General features: G+C 45.6%; 2 protein-coding genes and 1 long non-coding RNA gene across 10 annotated transcripts in view; 1 reads left to right on the top strand and 2 right to left on the bottom strand.

Moving 5' to 3' along the window:
* Positions 1-17,743, bottom strand: part of LOC107078950 (uncharacterized) — a 385,366-nt gene that overhangs the window by 298,868 nt on the left and 68,755 nt on the right. The gene's annotated exons all lie outside the window — the stretch shown is intronic.
* Positions 1-17,743, top strand: part of slx4 (SLX4 structure-specific endonuclease subunit homolog (S. cerevisiae)) — a 36,549-nt gene that overhangs the window by 14,500 nt on the left and 4,306 nt on the right. For 3 of the 6 annotated variants that reach the window (XR_001479907.2, XR_011182771.1, XR_011182770.1), the window contains exons 13-17: positions 433-532; positions 947-1,300; positions 2,031-2,537; positions 8,031-8,229; positions 12,151-12,213. Coding sequence is in view for 1 of the 6 variants with exons in the window: in XM_015359897.2 (XP_015215383.2) it covers positions 433-532; positions 947-1,300; positions 2,031-2,385 (809 nt within the window). In the remaining 5 variants the exon portion in view is untranslated. Of the gene's footprint in view, positions 1-432; positions 533-946; positions 1,301-2,030; positions 3,523-6,376; positions 6,642-8,030; positions 8,230-12,150; positions 12,219-17,743 lie in introns of those variants that run through there. The other 3 variants (XR_001479908.2, XR_001479909.2, XM_015359897.2) reach the window with 3 other exon arrangements.
* On the bottom strand, positions 4,314-14,694 carry mcrip2 (MAPK regulated corepressor interacting protein 2). Of its 2 annotated transcripts, XM_015359902.2 has the most exons (6): positions 14,676-14,694; positions 13,967-14,416; positions 13,626-13,695; positions 11,140-11,270; positions 5,655-5,756; positions 4,314-4,889 (listed from the first exon to the last, which is right to left on the bottom strand). In XM_015359902.2, exons 2-6 carry the CDS (start codon positions 14,019-14,021, stop codon positions 4,819-4,821), a joined length of 429 nt encoding a protein of 142 aa, XP_015215388.1. In that variant the 5' UTR covers positions 14,022-14,416; positions 14,676-14,694; the 3' UTR covers positions 4,314-4,818. The 2 variants fall into 2 exon arrangements, with proteins under 2 accessions (XP_015215388.1, XP_006637071.1); XM_006637008.3 differs by lacking the exon at positions 14,676-14,694 and having other exon boundaries at positions 13,967-14,621.

Genomic DNA, 17,743 nt, shown 5'->3' with positions numbered 1-17,743 from the left:
AGCATACACTCTCTCCTATCAGTTTTCTGTGAATTTTGAAGAATGTGGGTAAATGATAGAAACTGGGAGAATGACAGCCTGTTTGAATTGCATTATAATACAGTCCAATGCAGGTTCTTTAGTTCTCAAGGATTGCGAGACTCAAATCAGAGGATAAAAATTTAACTTTAATACTGTACGAAAATAGTCTGCTGTCATGAGCAGCAGCACAATATTTTACCTGTATTCCTCTCGCACAGCTCATCTTCGGTTTACAGTTCAAATGTGAAAACCTTTGAAAAAGTGGTCATTAAGTCTTACAGCACAGGCTCAGACGTGGCCTGCTTTCGCCCTGGAGCTGTCTGAAAGCCCACGGACTCTAAACTAATAGGAAGTACCAGTCACCCGGGGGTCAGTGACTCCAGCCCTGGTTTCCTGCCCCTTGCCTTGCAGTTGCCCCCCGGAGGAAAGCCAGGGGCCCAGTGGTGCCCATCACGCCGATGCCCAGCTACTCCGACATGGACACTCCGGAACTGAAGGCCAAGCTCAACAGGTGAGCCCCCTCTCCACCTTCTCTCAGGAAGAGCATCCCCTAAAGGCTGGGTTTGGACTTGGAGCTGCGTAGGTAGGTTACACACAAGGGGAGGCCGTTTTCTCTGTTTAGCCCATCGGGTAGCTAACTACTGGAAGAACAGGACAGAATCCCACAAGACCACACCTGGAATCTGGTGCAAAGCATGCGTCACAGGTGTACGCCTTGTACTGCTTCCAGTAGTAGCCACACAAGACTCTGACCTTTACAGTATTCCCATGGATTGATGACAGTCAGCGTAAAGACGTAGAAACAAGACAGATCTTCCTGAAGACGCTGTGAATTTGTTCCAGTTGAGTGCCAAGTTTCTTGCGATGCTTTATGCGTCTTGTGAAGAGCTTAATCTTAGCTTAACAGGGCTGGCGCTCTCTCCAGGTTCGGTGTCCGACCTCTGCCCAAGCGCCAGATGGTCCTGAAGCTGAAGGAGATCCACCAGTATACGCACCAGCTGACCAGCTCGGACTCGGAGGACGAGGCGCTGGCCCAGCCCGCTCAGCCCGGCCCCGTGTTTCCCAGCGCTGCCAGCTCCTCTGGGGCCCCACGCCCACAGGGAAGGAAACCCCTCCCCGGCGATGCGGGATCTGGGGACGCGGGCCGGTTTGAGGAGCCCGGGCGCGGGGCGTCGCCTGGGGAGGCGGGGGGCTTTGAGCGGGCCGAGCAGCTGCCCGCCTCGCAAGGCTCCACCGCCTCGTCCGCTACCGCCAGCGAGGACTCCTTCTCATCCCAGAGGTAGGGCGCGTCTCTCGGGGGGACGAGTGGGCGAGCGGGGGTTTCGCGGGGCTGGGATCGAGGAGCTGGGGGGGGTGGGGGACAGCCGCCGCACGGGCCGGACGCGGCCCTTTGGTGAAGAACTGCTGTCTGGACCCGGAGAGCTCGCGAGATCAGAAACGTTCGGAATCCAGAATCGGAATCCAGCTGCTTGTTGGCCTCTCGGCGAAGCCCAGCAGGGAGGGAGCTGGGGCTTTGGAGGTGCGTGATGTGGACCATGACGCTGTTGTCCAGGTTCCGATGCTGGTGAACAGTGAGCAAAAGAAAATGAACTGCTGTGTACTGAAAGTATTTACCAGCTTCAAACCGTCAGCAAAAGCTGGTGTCATTTACAGTATACATTATGATCTGCCTGTATAGGCTAAAGATTAATGGAGGATCAAAGCAATCTTGAACATTTTGATTTAGCTTTCTGAGCCAAAATACTACTGGTTCCAAACTCGAGGCGAATCGGATACAAGGTAGCCAGATTATAGCCAGGCTGTTTGGGGATCCTCTTCTCGTGTTTCTTCATGAGGGTGGAGAGAGTGATTTTAATAGCTTTTTTCCTCAAGGGTATTGCTGTACTTTTCGTGAAAGATGGGAGTCTAGCCAGAGGTATTAGGAACAGAAAGAAAAATGTTAAATATTAGAGGAAACGGAAGCAGCTTATTTGGAGGTAGGACGTCCATTCTGCTGTGTCTGATCCCAGGTCCAACCCGGAGGAATGCGGTCCCTCGGGGGACGAGGATGAGGAGGAAGGGTTTACCCCGTCCCAGGCCGCAGTGCGGGAGGCGGACAAGATCGAGGCGGTGCGCCGGTTCATCACCTCTGACCCCGAGCTGCACCGCTCCGTCCTGCTCTACCAGCCCCTAGTCCTCTCCCAGCTCCAGGCTCAGCTCCAGCAGGCGGGCATCCGGCTGGGAGCGGCCAAGCTGCTGGACTTCCTGGACTCCCAGTGCATCACCTTCACCACCGCCAAGCCAGGCCAGCCCCGGGGGCATCGCCGGCGCCAGAGAGGGGGCAAGTCGGGGCGCCACAGAGGAGCGGGCAAGGGGGGGGAGTGAGGGACGCCGGCTCAGCGGAGAGGAGTAGGAGCCAGCCCCCCCCATGGGCGCAGCTCGCTGCCACCCTGGCACTCGGACTCTTGGGAATCCCGGTAGCACCGATCCCGAAATCCTGCAAGAGCAGCGGTTCACCCTTCTTCGCAACCTCCTCGGTATTTGCCGTCTCAGATTAGGGCTTTAGGATCATTCACGACACCGTGGAGGAGGTTTATATAAAGATCGGTGGCTACCAGTCCTGAATTAGGGCTACAACGGTGGATGTCGAACAATACCATTTTAATTCAGTTCAGCGAAAGCGGTACCTTTTATGAAAGTCTTTTGTAAATGGACAGACTGATACCAAAATACGCTGAGGGTGAAGGGAACAGTTTTTGGAGATCTCTAAAGGTTCTGCTGTTGTGTTGACTTTACTGGGCACCCAGGTTTTGATGTATTTCAATCTGTTATTGGGAACATGTTTTTCATTTCAAACTATCTGAGCCATAGCTGTGCACATTCCAAGTGTTTCTTTTATCCCAACTTATCAGCATATACAAGCTGGCCCAGAACATCTTAGTTTTAGTTCATGTTTACAGTTAGGATTGTAATTGCATCTCTAGCTTGTTTCTGGTCTTTTGTTTTCTTTCATACTGTGAAGCAATTGCTTCTTGCTTATTTTTGTTTCCATTTCCATTCCTTGCTGGTATTTATGTTGTGACACAAGCAGGGTGCCCAGTTCCGTTTGTGATCACGTCTCGGCAAATTCTGCATAAAAGGTGTCAGTTTGGTTTGAGAAATTTGTATTAAGACCCGTAATCTTGCTTTTATGTCATTTAAGATGCATTTCAGCTCTGAAAGGTATCTTGGCCGGTTTAGCCAGTTACGTGTGTGCAGTTACCTACCAGGACACTCGTGCAGCTCTGTTGGATTTTCCATCCTTTCTCGAGGCTTTTGGACTTTGGACTGAAGTTTTTCACTTCTGTGAAATCTACGATTTAAGAATTTTTGCAATGAATTTGACTTTGTAGAACTGTTTTTAAATTACTGTAGTACACTTTTATTGCTTTGAGATGTACTGAAAAAAAGTCTGTATTGTAGTGTCTGATCTGTTGTGATATATGTACTTCGGTGGTTAAGAAATACATTGTTTTTGTAAAAGCAAGGTATCATTGCTTAATATAAATCCTCAAGAAAAAGAATCCTTGATTTTAAGGATATAAGGAAACGATTTTAAGATGTACCCTCTTGATGCCTGATGTTCCATACCAGGGAAATCCTTATCGTGATGTATTTAGATATCAAAGCCTCTTGATATTTGAAGGTTCTTTCTCAAAGCTATATACTTTATCCATTTAAGACAGGGATTAATTTTTAAATAAGCATTCCTTCTCTTTTGCTCATCACTCAGCTTTATGGGGATATCTTTCTTGTTCTCAGGTTCTGTTCAGTTAAACTTTGCCATCATATAGGCCAATCTTGCCTTTCAGTGAACTCATAGGGACCTTTGTAAACTGGAATAGCTTTCCTTTGGAATCCTCTTTTGACTCCTTGCAAGTTCCACAGCGTCTGTGTGTGTCAGTGGGCAGAACAGTACGCCTCTCCTTGCAGCTGTTGGGAGTTGCTTGCTGGAGAGGCCACCAATGACCCTGGATCACACAACTTGGCTAATTGCACACTCTGACACAGGGAATACCAGTCCCAGCAGGTCACTGCAATGACCCAGTCTCACCACCACAGTGCCTGCATCCAGGAGCTCACCTTATGCTCCGAGAATGCATCGTTCGGCACCGGTCCCAAGCTTTTGCAAAATTGAGTAAAGTTAGAAGTCAGCAGCCAAATACTATCAGAACTCACCTTAATTGAGATTGCATTTAAAAAAATAACAGAAGTGAACAGTGCACTGAATCAGACACTGCTGTCCGAGCATTATGAATGCTATTAGGGGCTGCTTTAGGAGAACAACAGTTTATTAAACAACCTGAGGATAAACTGAATGACGATCAGCTGGGTGAATCTCTTGGCAGCTAAACACCCAAGGATAAATTTGTATAAAGTAAATTCATGATTCTGTTATAACAAAAAGCAGGTGGGACCCTACGGATTAAATTTTCAGGGAAATTGGGGGAAAAAAATGCAATAATTTCAGCACTCGCTGTATTACTGAAAATACCATTTACTTTAAGCAACTACCAGCCAAGTGATAGAGACATCTCTTCTCACAACAGTATCTGTTAAAAAAAGAACAGCGATCCTCTGATTGGCCAGCAGGTAGAAGACACTCCGTGGCGTTGTGGCGTGGGGGGAGGGGCTTGGGGGGGGTCAGAGTTCAGCCACATGTTGCCAAGGGAATGTCATGGCAGTGTGGGAGTTCGAGCCACACCAGGCTCTCTGCAGATATCTCGCGGAGTCCCCTGAGTCCAGACGTCGGCTTTTGCAGCCAAAACCGGCTTCTCTTCACGAAAGATTCACAATGTTGGCCAGGAACCTCTGAGCCCACCATTCGTCCAGGTCGATGGGCACGAAATCTGAGGGCAAATACATATTGTGTGAGATGACTGGCGCGCAATCTTCTACCAGGCCGTGCTAGAAATCAAACAGTGTTTCACAGCAAACTGCACGGAGCTCATTCGCACAACCGTTAATCGGTCCAAACAGCAGTCAAACTCATTTCACTGTGACTCTCGCTCTGAGCAGGTGACTGTTTCAGCTCTGGCTGTAGCTCTGCAGATTACACCGAGGAAACTACAAATATAGAAACAGGAAAAGCACATGGGAGGACGAATTGCTGTCAAAATGGCTGTGCAGCTGTCATGTGAACAGATCAGTGTGAAATGATTTTCTGTTTTTTATCCTTGCAAGAGAGACTACTGCAGGCAGGTAGGGTAGGGAAGCTGGCAGTGGTCCGGTATGGGGCACAATACTCTGCGGTGATGGACACTGTTATACCAGGAAACCATGTGGTAGATATATTTTTGTATATTCTCAGTAACAATGGGTTAAGATCTGGGTTAGATTAGGTTTATTATGACAAAATAACCAGCTCACCGAGGGGCTTGGGGGCCCACACACCTGCTGGGTTTCATTCCAGCCCGTCTTAAATACCTAAGTGATACAAGTTTCCTGACTGGAAGATTAACATTCGATTCAAAATCCTTTATTCACCCCCAAAGGAGACGATTTAATTTGAATTACTGTATTTTGATCGAGTGCTTTTATTTCTCTAATGAAATGCAGTAGTTAAAAGACAACCTCCGCCATGTTTAAGGGGTGAGATGGAGAGGGACACTCACTCTTCGTGCTGGGGCTGGGGCTCTTCTCTGTGTACTGGACTGGTCCCTGTCCATTCTCGGCCTGTCTCCCATCTCCCATCCGCTGCTCTACGTCCTGCCAGGCTGCAAACACACGCACACACACACATTAGTGACCCAACACTGCCTCCATAATCGATTATGTCAATTCGTGTGAACCGTGGTTCCAGGTTCCCGATAGGCGTGAATCTCTGCCCTCTATCTTAACGGTGTCCACAGCAGTACAACTGCTGTTTCCCTTGACTCCTGTTTGGAATGGTAGGAAGCTACAGAGTTCCCAGATTGTCATTCTTTTTTATGAGAATTCAAGTTCATAGCAAAAACAGTACAGCATGACACACATTGTGTATTCTGCTATATCTGTACTTAACTCTTGTGTGGGTGGCCAGTCGTATCTGTTTAATGTTGGATTGCATTGTCACTTGCTGCTGCCCTATTAAAAAACGGTTAGTATTAAGTATGGACCAATGCAGTAGCCTGGACAAACAAGCCAAATTCACGCGACCTGTGCTCTTTCGCGAAATATCTTTCCAACTTTTAGCTACTGTATGTCCCTAACAATAGTAAAGCAAGAACACAGGCAAAACAGCCTCTTTAAAGGGACTGACGATGTAGAAACGAAACCAGTTTGTACAATATCTAGATTTGCGTCGATGTCTGCCAATAACAATGAAACAGAACCTGTGCGATTTGTTTTAACTAAGCATGGAGCTTGGAATCAGGTCTTCGTGTGGAAGGGGGAGGGATCAAACTTTCAAATGTTTCGGTTACTGAACCTCAACATACGCAGCAAGTGCATGACAGACTCACGCATGCGGAGCGCAGGGATGGAGTTGCTCAGGTCAGAACAGAGGATTGGGCAGAGCATTAAGAAAGGCCAGGTCTGGATGAGCTTCATCCCATCAGCTGTCATCAGACAGCAGGAACCGGAGATTAACTCCTGTGCCGCTGACACCTCATGACAATACAGTAAGACTGCTTCATTTTCTGTTTATTTTCAGTTTAAACCAGCTGATTCTGTTTCCCGGTTAAAAAAAGGAGAGCTCTGCTAATTAAGAGACAAGGCAACATTCTTGTCATTTCACAACACAGCTACCGTGTGTTCGGCCTCATGGGTGATTTTGATCTTTTGTCCCCAATCCCCTTTCATTCACACTTCTGCCTTGCAGTTTAGCCCAAGGACGCCTTTTAGACAGAACTGAAATGTACAGTATGTAATATAGGACATTACAGGGTGCAATGTTTTTGACATTATTGTAGCTAAGCTTTGTGAATGCAATGAATACTTTAAACTGGGAACCAGTAAGACTCGGTGATTCTCAGTGATTTAGACCAGGGACACCCATACCTATCCGCAGGTTTTCTGGGTCTCTTTAAAGAGCCATCACATCTCATTGAAATGGAGACAGACCAGATGTACTCTAATGAAAACACACTATGTGTGGCTGATCCATTACAACAGCCTACAGGTATAAAAGTAACAAACGCTTCCAGAGTTGGGTGAAGAGCAGCTTCTGTTACTGGCTCAGTGTCTGTATGGCCTGGACCCAGTCTCTCAGTTCTGTACAACAGTGCATCTCAAACAACCAGCTCCTCAAATCCATTCCAGTGCAGGTTACTGCTTCAGTCGGCTCCTTCATCCCACTGCCTAATCTTCAGCTTAGGGAAGAATATGAAGCATGTGGTACCCAAGCCCTGCTATGGGATGGACTGACTGTCACCAGGTTTGCACTCGAGATGTGTTAAATATCTAAAATATCAAAATCCAAACTGACGTTAAATAGGTTAACTTGACATTTTTGAATGATTCGGTCTCTAAATAGGGAAGACAACATTCTTTGCGAAGATTTATAGTTGATGTGGAATTTCTAGTATTTAGAGCTCAAAAGGGCTCTAAGGGTTTTAGGTGGTCAGTGCTGTAGTGCAGATGTAAACTGACTGATAATGTTTCTGCCTTCCAACATTATTAGGGAGGAAAAAAGGTCTGATCATAATGTAAAAGATGCACAAAAAAGAATGATTCAAGAGGAAAAGATCAAATTAAATCTTGCTGGAAATCTAACAAAAATGCACAAATGCTTCAGGTTGCCTATATTAAGGCTGTATTCCCGAGAATAGGCTCTAGCCTTGAAAAAGGCTGTGTGCTACAGATCCTTCACAGGAATCATGCGATAAATAATAAAGTCTAAACAGCAGAAGTTAAACAAGCACATAATGAGGAATGCAATAGACAATTCAAACAAGCCACTTTCGAAAGCAGCTCCAGATAAGATACCGTAAGTGAGCAAGCAAAAAAAACAACCCACGACAGCTTTATCACCAACTGCATAATCCGCTTCTTCCCTGATTGGCTCAAAGGTGAACAAGTTGGACATAATGCGGGCTTGTAGCAGCGTGTGGATGAGGTCTGGGATCCTGACCCCTGGGCGTCTGTGACTTCTGGCTCCCTGCCTACAGCGCCGGGGGGAGAGAGTCCAGCAGGGCAGCTGCCGCAAGACCACGCTCGTGTGAGCGCGCCAGGATAGTTCTGCGCGACGAGGGCGATGCACGAACAGCGGTGAGTTTCCTGCTTGCACTTTTTAAGCAGACTTTCTTCTGGCTTTGTGCCCACTATGGTTTAACTCTGACTCACGAGCCCACCCCCCCCTTCCAACTTAAAATGGTAGATACTGACTCTGCACATGCCTGCGTTTTGAATGTAAACCTTTGATCTCTCACTGTGGTGTTGCACAGGGACCTACACGCCACTGACTCTGATTATAACACAAATACACCAATGTGTGCACACAACATGTGGATCTACATTATCTGTTTGTTTAATCACAAGATCGCTCTGTAGATTTACCATAGCTGATGCAGTTTCCCACTTAAAAACGTTAAAAGTCTACTGATCGCGAAACGAGGCCTGGGCTGCTTCTAACTGAATATGACAGCCGCCGACAGGTTGAGCTCGTCCGTTCCTTTAAGCAGTTTACAAGTGATGCTGAACACTAATCGCAGAGCCTGTTTAATCTCCATTTCGGCCCTGTAGTTTCACAATTCAGCCCAGAGCGGACTTGAGTATGGTTATGGGTTGACTTTCAGCAGCAGGTAAATGAGTCATCCAGATACAGTATTCTTTTGAGCAGAATGGAGATGTATGTAGTGCTCAATAGTCACTACTGCAATGTCCAGAATAACACAATCTATCTGGACATCAAAAACATATGAATAATTTTACTTTGGCTCTAGTGAAGACTCAATTGCTGCATATCACTCTTCATAGGAAGTAATCGGTAAACTGAAAATGAAAATCCCCTAATTCACCTAACACTTAAGACATGTAGTTTGCAATGATTGCAAAGAACTGTTGTGTGAAACGTCTGGGTTACTATCACACAACTGGCCAGTATAGATTGATCAGTGGGATCTGAACTTTACTCATTTGTTCACAGTGTTTCCTAGTTTGTGTTTTCATGTAGGCTTGAGATAGCAGAGTACCATTTCTTTGTTTTCTCTCTGCTGTTGAGAACTACTGGCAGAACTGATTATTCAACAGGCCATCTTTGACAAAGACATAGCAATACTCTACTTCAACCACAGGACGTCCTGTCAGTCCGAAGCAGTTGCGTGTTGTAAGGGCGTGTACAGTGAAACACACCTCTGTAAGATAACACAATCCTACACTGAAGACCTATCAGCACTGCCAGAGGTGCGCCTTGTGGTCAGCTTTTAACATGGACAGACAAATGCACAGAATACGTAACTGAAACAGTCTAGACAGTCGGTTTTAAAATATTTTTTTTTAAATGAAGCTGTAAAAATGTTATTACTTTTATTAAAATTGTGTTTTATTTTCCAGGAAATCGCTTAGAAAGACAGCCAAGTAAGACAACTCCAAACATACAATCATTCGCTGAAACAAGCAATGAAAGCATTGCATTAAAATGAACAAATAACACCCACCTGGATCTTCAAAGTAAACTGCAAACACTGAAATATTACCATGTCAAGATATCGACTAAGAGTCCGTGTCAAACGAAAGTACAGTGTTCTTTAGCAGGCAGGACAGAAGTTTCAGCTCAGCATTATACTGTAGGTCGCTGAAAGACCATGGGGCAGAATTCCTGAATTCAGCTTCAGTTAGCACAAAAGGCACTGCAATTCATTTTAAAAAAAGACATTGAAGATAGCAGCCCTTAATTGGACAGCCATTAAGCTTGGGATGAAGCTTAATTTGTTTGGTCTTTAATTACTATTACTATAATTGTTAGAATGTTACAAGACTAAAAGGTTAAGTACTTTAATGTCATGTGAAGTAGCTGCATCACAAACCACAGACTTTTTTTTAGGACATGTAGAGTAACAGGATTTATTTCTCAGAAGAACATTAGGGCCAGAAACAGGTTGTTTGCAGCCATTTCTAGCAGGAAAACACTTCTCTCGAATGGCCCTGAACTCAATGACATTACTGAGGGAGTCAAGGAGCCTGCAGCCTGATAGGCAGAAATGGCACAATGTAGCCTTGCAGGGACTCCAGAGGCTAAGTGTATTTGACACATTTTTAAACAGCTGATACCTGTAGAAAAGACTATTTACTTTTATACGAAAGATGCTTGCTTGCCCAGCCGTAGCTCTTGAAATTATTTTGTTATTTGCCAAGTAATGCATATTGTTTCGAAGTGACGAACAGCGGAGTGAGGATAATTAAATTAAATTTTACATGAGAGAAAGGGTTTCAATAAGGACATTTGAAAGGTGACAAATGAGAGGAGGCCATCTGGACCACCTAGCCCATCTGATAGTTAAGCGATACAAGGATCTGGCCATTTCTTGAAAGAACTCAAGGACCTGCTGGCTGGCTGGCTTGTTCCACACTCCCACAACCCTTTGGGTAAACAAGGGCTTTCTGTCCTTGGTTTTAAATTTGCTTTTACAAGGTAGAAACTAATAAATTAAAGAATTCTATGCCAGTAATGAACCAATGGGCAGGTTTTTTAAAAGGCTGCACTATGTCAGGCATCTCCTGTCCTGCAGTTCATAAGTGCCCAGTGTTCACATCTCACTTGGCAAGAAGACAGAGCTGTTGGCTTTTCTGTGTTACAGTTCATTGGTGATTTAGACCTCATTCGGTGCGTATTTAATAACATTTTTAGTTCGGTTGCTACCTTATTTTCAGGAAGCAGAGAGGCGTACTTGTGGGTGAAAATTCGTCTCCGCCCATGGCAGAAGACGTCGTCACTCTGCTGTTTTACAAATCCTTTCATTAACATGAACACGGCAAGAAATGACAGTGGCTCGTCTCAGCTTCACGACTGTACCTGAATGAAATGCCACACAATCACTACTTACCCAAGTCAAAAGCTCCTTATTAGTTTCAGATACACCTTCACCTTACAGCCCCACTGAAAATCAGTTCGGTAGCACACGTCATCAGCAGATTTCAAACAACGCCAGCTCACGTTTTTCCCCTCGGATCCCGGCCTACCTTCGTATACGAACTTGACATTTTCCTCGTGCGCCGGCGTGTAGCCCTCCCCCTGCGAGTCTGTCTGAGGCGTCAGCGTGGGGGTCTTCTTCCCGTTCAGGCGGTTAAACACGAGCTTGGGTGCCGGAGAGCTGGGGGAGGGGGGGGGGGGGAGAGAAACCATCATGCACACAGTCGTCAGGCCCTGCTGTCTCCACAGGGGGGCCTCCCCTCCAGGTCCCGGCTGTGAATATTCACCGCACGGCCCACCAACAACGCTCACAGTGCCGGCTTGTAGGGGCTTGTAGGGGCTTGTAGATCACTGAAATGCGGGAAGAGTTGGGTCCAGGTTTTATGTTGTTAGAACAGTGTGAGAGATCCAAGAAGTGGTGTTGTTGCAAATTAATCCCCCATCTACACCCTTCTGAGTGCTACATTCTCCCCTGTTTTGCAAATTATTTAAAAAGTGGGATTATACTGACAGTCTCTTAAACTGTGCATTTTTGTGAGAGTTTGGCTGGTGGCTTTATCAAAGGTGCCTTGTTAGAGCTGCAAAGTTTTATTTTAACATTTTAATGCAGTCATATCTGCCCCTAGTTGCTGAAGGATGAAGGTTAACCCAACTGTTTTTGGTGACCTCATATACTCTCGTAATCTGATCTGGCTTTCCTTGGTAAAAGGGGGTGGAATGCATGTAAAAACTAGGAGAGCCCTTAACACAAACATTTCTCAGATATCATTTTACTATTTTGTGGCTGAGAAAATGCTGCTTGTTCTTGATCCAAGAAACTGGATTGACCTTGCAGTTCTTTCAACTGAAATTATTCTGCCAGTAGATCCTTTCCTAGCTCCCAGCTGCTCCAGGGGCGCCGTATAAATGGCTGACCCTGCGCTCTGACCCCAAACTTCTCTCTTCCCCTCTGTGTGCCTGTGTGTCTCATGGAGAGCAAGCTGAGATATGCGAAAAGACAACTTCCTAATGGAAGAAATAGTAGGGGGCTAATAAAGTGATCTTATCTTCTCTTGTTTAAGGATGAGCTGGAGAAAAGACCTGGAATGGAATCGAAGTGCCAAGGATCTGCACCCTTGATAAAGGTCAGGTGTGTCAAACTCCATTCCCGGCGAGCCTTGTGGGTTCTAGTTTTTGTTCTGACCCGAATAGTCAATTAGACAATTAACCTCGCTTTCTGGATTGCACATATAGATGATTTTTCTTAAGGTCTTTTAGAGTTGATTAATGAAGTGAATGTCTTCTGTAAAGACATTCCTCATCACCTACTGTGAGTAGTTCAGAGCCGGTAGTTACACCACCTATATGACAGAATATAGTTGGAACAAAGCCCAGCAGGCACTGGGCCTTCAGGAACTGAGTGTGAGACGCCATGTTTAAGTGCAGCTTATGAAACATGTTTAAGGAAGGTCTTTCCTTTCACAGACATGATGACTTCAGGGTCTATTTCCAATCCAGCTGGACTGTCAGTTGCTTAATTAGGCCTTTTAAATTATTTTGTACTCCTGAAATGTCGTAGTTTCCAATAAGCTGAACTTTTTTAGAGGCAGGTTTCTGATATTAAAATGTGTTTATCAACAAAGTGTTAACTGGGTGTTAACTTGCATACTTAAAAATTGTTACTTCCATATTTGTGAATGGCTTTTTTTTTTGTCTTTTCTAAAATTAAGGGACAGATGGTTTAGGGATTCTGTTTTTGTACTTTTACAGTGGCTGTAGACCAGCACAGTGAGGACTTTTTTTGAGACCATACTTCCTTACACAACGGTGGTTGCTATGGCGACAGCACCACGATTACGAAAGCCCAGACAATTAACTATATGTCCTCCTCGCTCAAGAAAACCAAAAGTGGCGTTTAATCGTACATTCAATTCCCGAATTGTTAGCTGACCTGCAGCTGTCTTCACTATTAGTCCACTAATCACACGTTTATAACTGAATAGCTTCTGAACTGCGATAGAACAAAAAATAAAATGCGGAGAGGCCTCTCGTGTCGCTGGTGCCCTTGCTTCGCTTAGTTTACCGGCTGATTCGTGTAAATCAGTCCTTTCTAAAACGCGTCTGGTTCAATGCGGAGTCCGTTGCAACGGGGTGGCTCAGCATTTTACAGTGCTTTCCTCCACGGGCACCGCGTTTCACGGCAGTAAGGGACAGTCACGGTAACCTTGTCTAAAAGCAAGGTCACCCCCCTCGTCGGCGTGCCACGAACTGCAGGCGCTCTGGACCCGGGACGACAGGGGCTTCCTGGATAATATCTCGTTGGCTCACCCCACGGTGAATCGGTTAGGATGATGTGTTAACAAAATAAAAGCGCCCCTTCGTCTTAAACGACATGAGGACGGACCCAGCCGGCAAGCGCTGCCCGAGCAGCAGCGCAGCTCACATAGCAAGAGACCCGGCGCTGGAAACCACGCTGTCGCGCCTCGGCAGTCACATTGTGTGCCGATCGTGTCGCAGTCATGCAAACGTCTTTCATGAACGTTAACCGGTTACTTACTGTGCCGCTGACCAGTGGGCCTGTTTGTGTTTCAGGTCGTTAATTTTGTTCTCTATTTGCTGCGTAGGACCTTAAAATTAAAAGATAAGGGACACAATAATTTACAAATACGCTCCGCACTGTATCATATGTATCCAAACGATGCAAGGAAAAGCTGTGTAACCTTAAGCACTGGTTACACATGTAGCAGTGCATTCAAAACTCGTAGGCATCAAGCAATGAATGTTTTATGTATCGGACACGCTGCCACATGTCAAATAAATAAATGTAATGCCAAAGTACGGCCATTCTTTAAAGAAGAGATGGGAATTTAAATGGTATAATCAGAAACACTCGGATACCTGTTCTCCGCTGTGTCACAAGTTTGCTGGGACCCCTGGTGATCGTGTACATCATGTGTTACCGAAATCCCGGTGGCTTCAGCGTTGCACTTTAAAAAAAAGTATCCGATTGCACGCTTGGACAGCGAGTAAGCCAAAGTTTTTTTTTTTTCCGTGAATCAAAAAAACAAAAACCCGTACACGCCGACAAAGCCCTCGGCAGTCTTAGTGTCGTGGCAGTCACGTTGTAATAAGGCACCGAGTCGCACAAACAGCCGTAGAAAAAAGTGATCTGAACGTGTCTGCCGTGGCTGATCCCCAGATGATCTGGGCAAAACTGTTTAAAAAAAAAAAAATGCTTGTGCGCCGGTCGAGGTCAGCGTAGGTGAAGCGATCTGCGGCGGGCGAAGGCTTTGCTGCTTCCAGCGGAGCTGCCGTGTGGTGCTGGTTCGGTCCGGACCCGGAATGTAGCTGGGGAGAGTACAGCTTTAGTTAATTCTGATGAAACCAGCTGTCATTCAGCCGCACAGACTCTGAGAAATGTTCTCCACCATTTACCCCCGTGACGTCGCCACACGCCCCCTAGATAGCCTTAAAGCGGCAGCCTCCTTCAAGCTTGTCCTGACCTCTCACCTGCAATAACTGCTGGGAGAGAGGGGAGACGGCGGCTGGCCGTGCGGCAGATTGTCTCATTCTAACAAACTGATTTTTAAGTTAAATATTTGCTTACAAGACGTGCACAGGCCACACGGGCTCTTGCGGGACAGAACTCCCCCTGGAAGAAGAGAGGCGATGTTCAGATCTCTCCCCTGGGTCGGCGAGGTTGGCTGACGTTTGTATGCCCCCCACACGTGAACTTCGTGCCCTCGTAAAAGATTACGAGCAGGCAGAAATTTTAAATTAAAGCTGACCCAGGCTTCACAGTCTCAGCTCACCCGCTCCCATTCCTTCTCCCAGGGGAACGTATCCTTTCGAGGCAATTTCGAGCTTTTCCAGGATAACAGACGGGTTCTAAAAACCGGGCTAATATGCCTGATATAATACGCGTTCAGTAGAAGAGTGGTGTGAATCAACAGAAAAAAGAAAACCCTACAAAGTCACGCGGAGAGTTAATGCATTTGCACAAAGGCAAATTAAAACCGGCTTAGATGACAGGTGAAAAACTAGTGGGTTTCATTACAGCCCTTTAATGCAGTAACACACCTGTGCTGAGCCGCAGTAGATTTGTATGGTATTCTTTCTTTACCGAAAGGCTTAGCGATTGAGTTAAAGGCTTGTATATTAACGTCCGTGTTTTTGGTTTCACTTCAGTCGTCGAGCGCTTTTAAGTCCGTAAAAATATCTGGTTCCCATGTTCAACTCATAAAAGCACAAGTTTTCTGTCCCCCTCCCCCCAAAAAAAAAAAAAACAGTCGAAATATTGTTTTAGAACAAAGAAGCGACAGTGTTTTCCAAGCCCGCATACGTGGGCTGTGGTACGCGGTATACTCCTGTATCTTCGAGTACTCCTTGTCCGTCACCCGACCTTGGACGGACACGCGGGTGACATTGAAACGATTTAGGGACCGGAATTCAAAGATTATTGACTGGGCGCGGTAGTTTATCAAAGTCTGTCATCGTAGTGCCAGATAAAGGGGAGATTAGGAACGAAAAACATTCCACGAGCCGTGTGAATGAAGGACTTGTTGCATCAATTGCTTTTCACGCACGCTGCTCCTAGGACGCGCAGTGCTCGGAGCGCCGGGTACTCCAGCTTCCGTTTCGCATGAAAAGACAGGTGCTCGGACAGTTTGCATGCGTTTGAGGCTTTCTCAACTCAACAAAATATGGAAATAACCGGGGTGGTGTATGGACTGAGCGCATTCCTCGTTGTGCCCAGTCGGTTCGCGCACTTTTAACCTGTTTTTTTTTTTTAACCAGGTGCCAAGTGATGGGTTAGATCCCCAAACTCCCCTCTTCGGGGGTCCGACTGTTTTCCTCACTCCTTGAGTGAACAGCTCTGCAGCTGGGGGAAGGTTTAAAATGGACCCAATTGGGTTTGAACTAGACTAGTTGGGTGTCCCTTCTCCAGCCCTTTAAGATGTTCGGTGCTTTGTTGTCGGGGTCAGAAAGTGGGACAGTCCGGTGCCAGGTCCAGGCTTATAATACTGGAGGATTTTGTCCTAATGTGTCGTGTGTTGTAGTGCGGTAAGGAACAGGTGGCACACAGCGGTCACAGCCGCTACTGCGGTTCAAAGCGCAGCTGTGTGCTTGGCCGAGTGTCTCTTGAATGTCACACACGGAGCAGTCTGGGCCGGTTGTAACAGTCAGAAAACGCTGGGGCAGTTCAATTTTTAAAGCACTAGGAACTAGGAAGGATGGAGGTCTGCGATAGATGTCTGTTCAATTATTTTATGTGATTTTCTTTTTAATCCGCATTGATCCAGAGTAAGTAATAGCTGACACTTTTTTTTGTCAGTTAATAATGATACTATGGTAAAAATGCAACCAAATTAGTGTATTCCTTTTAAAAATTTCATAGCTTGTAAATGACGGACTTTTACTTAGTTTTCACTGCAATTGCGTGGTTAATAGTTAATATGATACCTACGTCTGTGAGCACAGCAACACAGACCAAGTCCTACGCGGTTAAAACTATGTGCTGTACAGTATGTTCACACTGTGGTGGCCGCATCTCTTGGTCACCCTAAAACGCAGCTCAAGGCTCTTTTAGCAGTTAAACTGAAAGAGGAGTTTTCACAAAAACAGCGATAAAAATAAACCCCATACATGATACATACGAGAAACCAATATATATATACACACACACACGTCTATATCCACTATGATGTTTGTTTTAGGTGGATTCTGTTCTCAAATATGACACTTAAGAGCTCTACTCTTACTCGACAGTGGTCATTATAATGCAAATAATATTTATGAAGACGTAAAAATTATTCATAGGGTTGAAGGTTACCTCCTACTTAAATTTAAATAGGATATATTATGTAATCCTACCAGTTATATAGTTTCAGAAACTTTAAACGTTTCATCGAGTCATCAGCTACCTAAATAACGATATGATTGGCTGCTCAGTTCCGTACGTCTGACCAATAGGAATGAATATACGCCTCAGCTTATTGACCAATAGAAACAGCTCTCCGCTATATGAATAACTGACCAATAGGAAACACGTACTCCAGCCCCCCCACCTGCCAATAGAGCGTGTCTCTGGTTTCTGTGCTTTGTCCAAGAAAAACTTCTCACGGCTTCAGTCACGAAGCAGGGAAAAAAAACAAGCAACGATTCTGCTACCTTTCGTATTGAGCACGTCTGAGCATACTCAGAACAAATCCAGACTATTGAATTCCAGTCTAGACTAACACCCTGGGCCTGCGATAGTTTCCCTTTCATTTAATTTCTGACTTCTCTAGCTGGTAGAGGGGCTGTTGGTGCAGAGTGGCTGGTATGTCGCACCTTGGAAAGCTGCATTTCCATGACAGATGAAGTCAATTCTAGCCAATATGTAAAGTACATTAAAACCATCAAGATTTATCGATTAGTTATTGGAATGTTAAGGTACAGCTCTGGTCTCAGTCTAGGTATTTCCAAGAACTGTCTGCATGTGACACTAATGCAACCTTTGTGCCCTGACTTCTGTATTAATGTTAAATGCCTAAGTACTTACATCCTTGCCCCCAGCCACATGTGAAGTAGTTAACCAAAATGTAGAAGGAAGAATGGCAACTTTGGAATATCCCAGGCAGCAGTTAATCTAATAAATTACTGTAATAGGTGTACTACTCTCCTTACACTTTA

This window comes from Lepisosteus oculatus, chromosome 19, assembly GCF_040954835.1.
Source record: "Lepisosteus oculatus isolate fLepOcu1 chromosome 19, fLepOcu1.hap2, whole genome shotgun sequence".
NCBI classification, from domain to species: domain Eukaryota; kingdom Metazoa; phylum Chordata; class Actinopteri; order Semionotiformes; family Lepisosteidae; genus Lepisosteus; species Lepisosteus oculatus.
The sequence above is the reverse complement of the archived record's forward strand: the minus strand, read 5'-3'. Positions and strand labels throughout refer to the sequence as shown.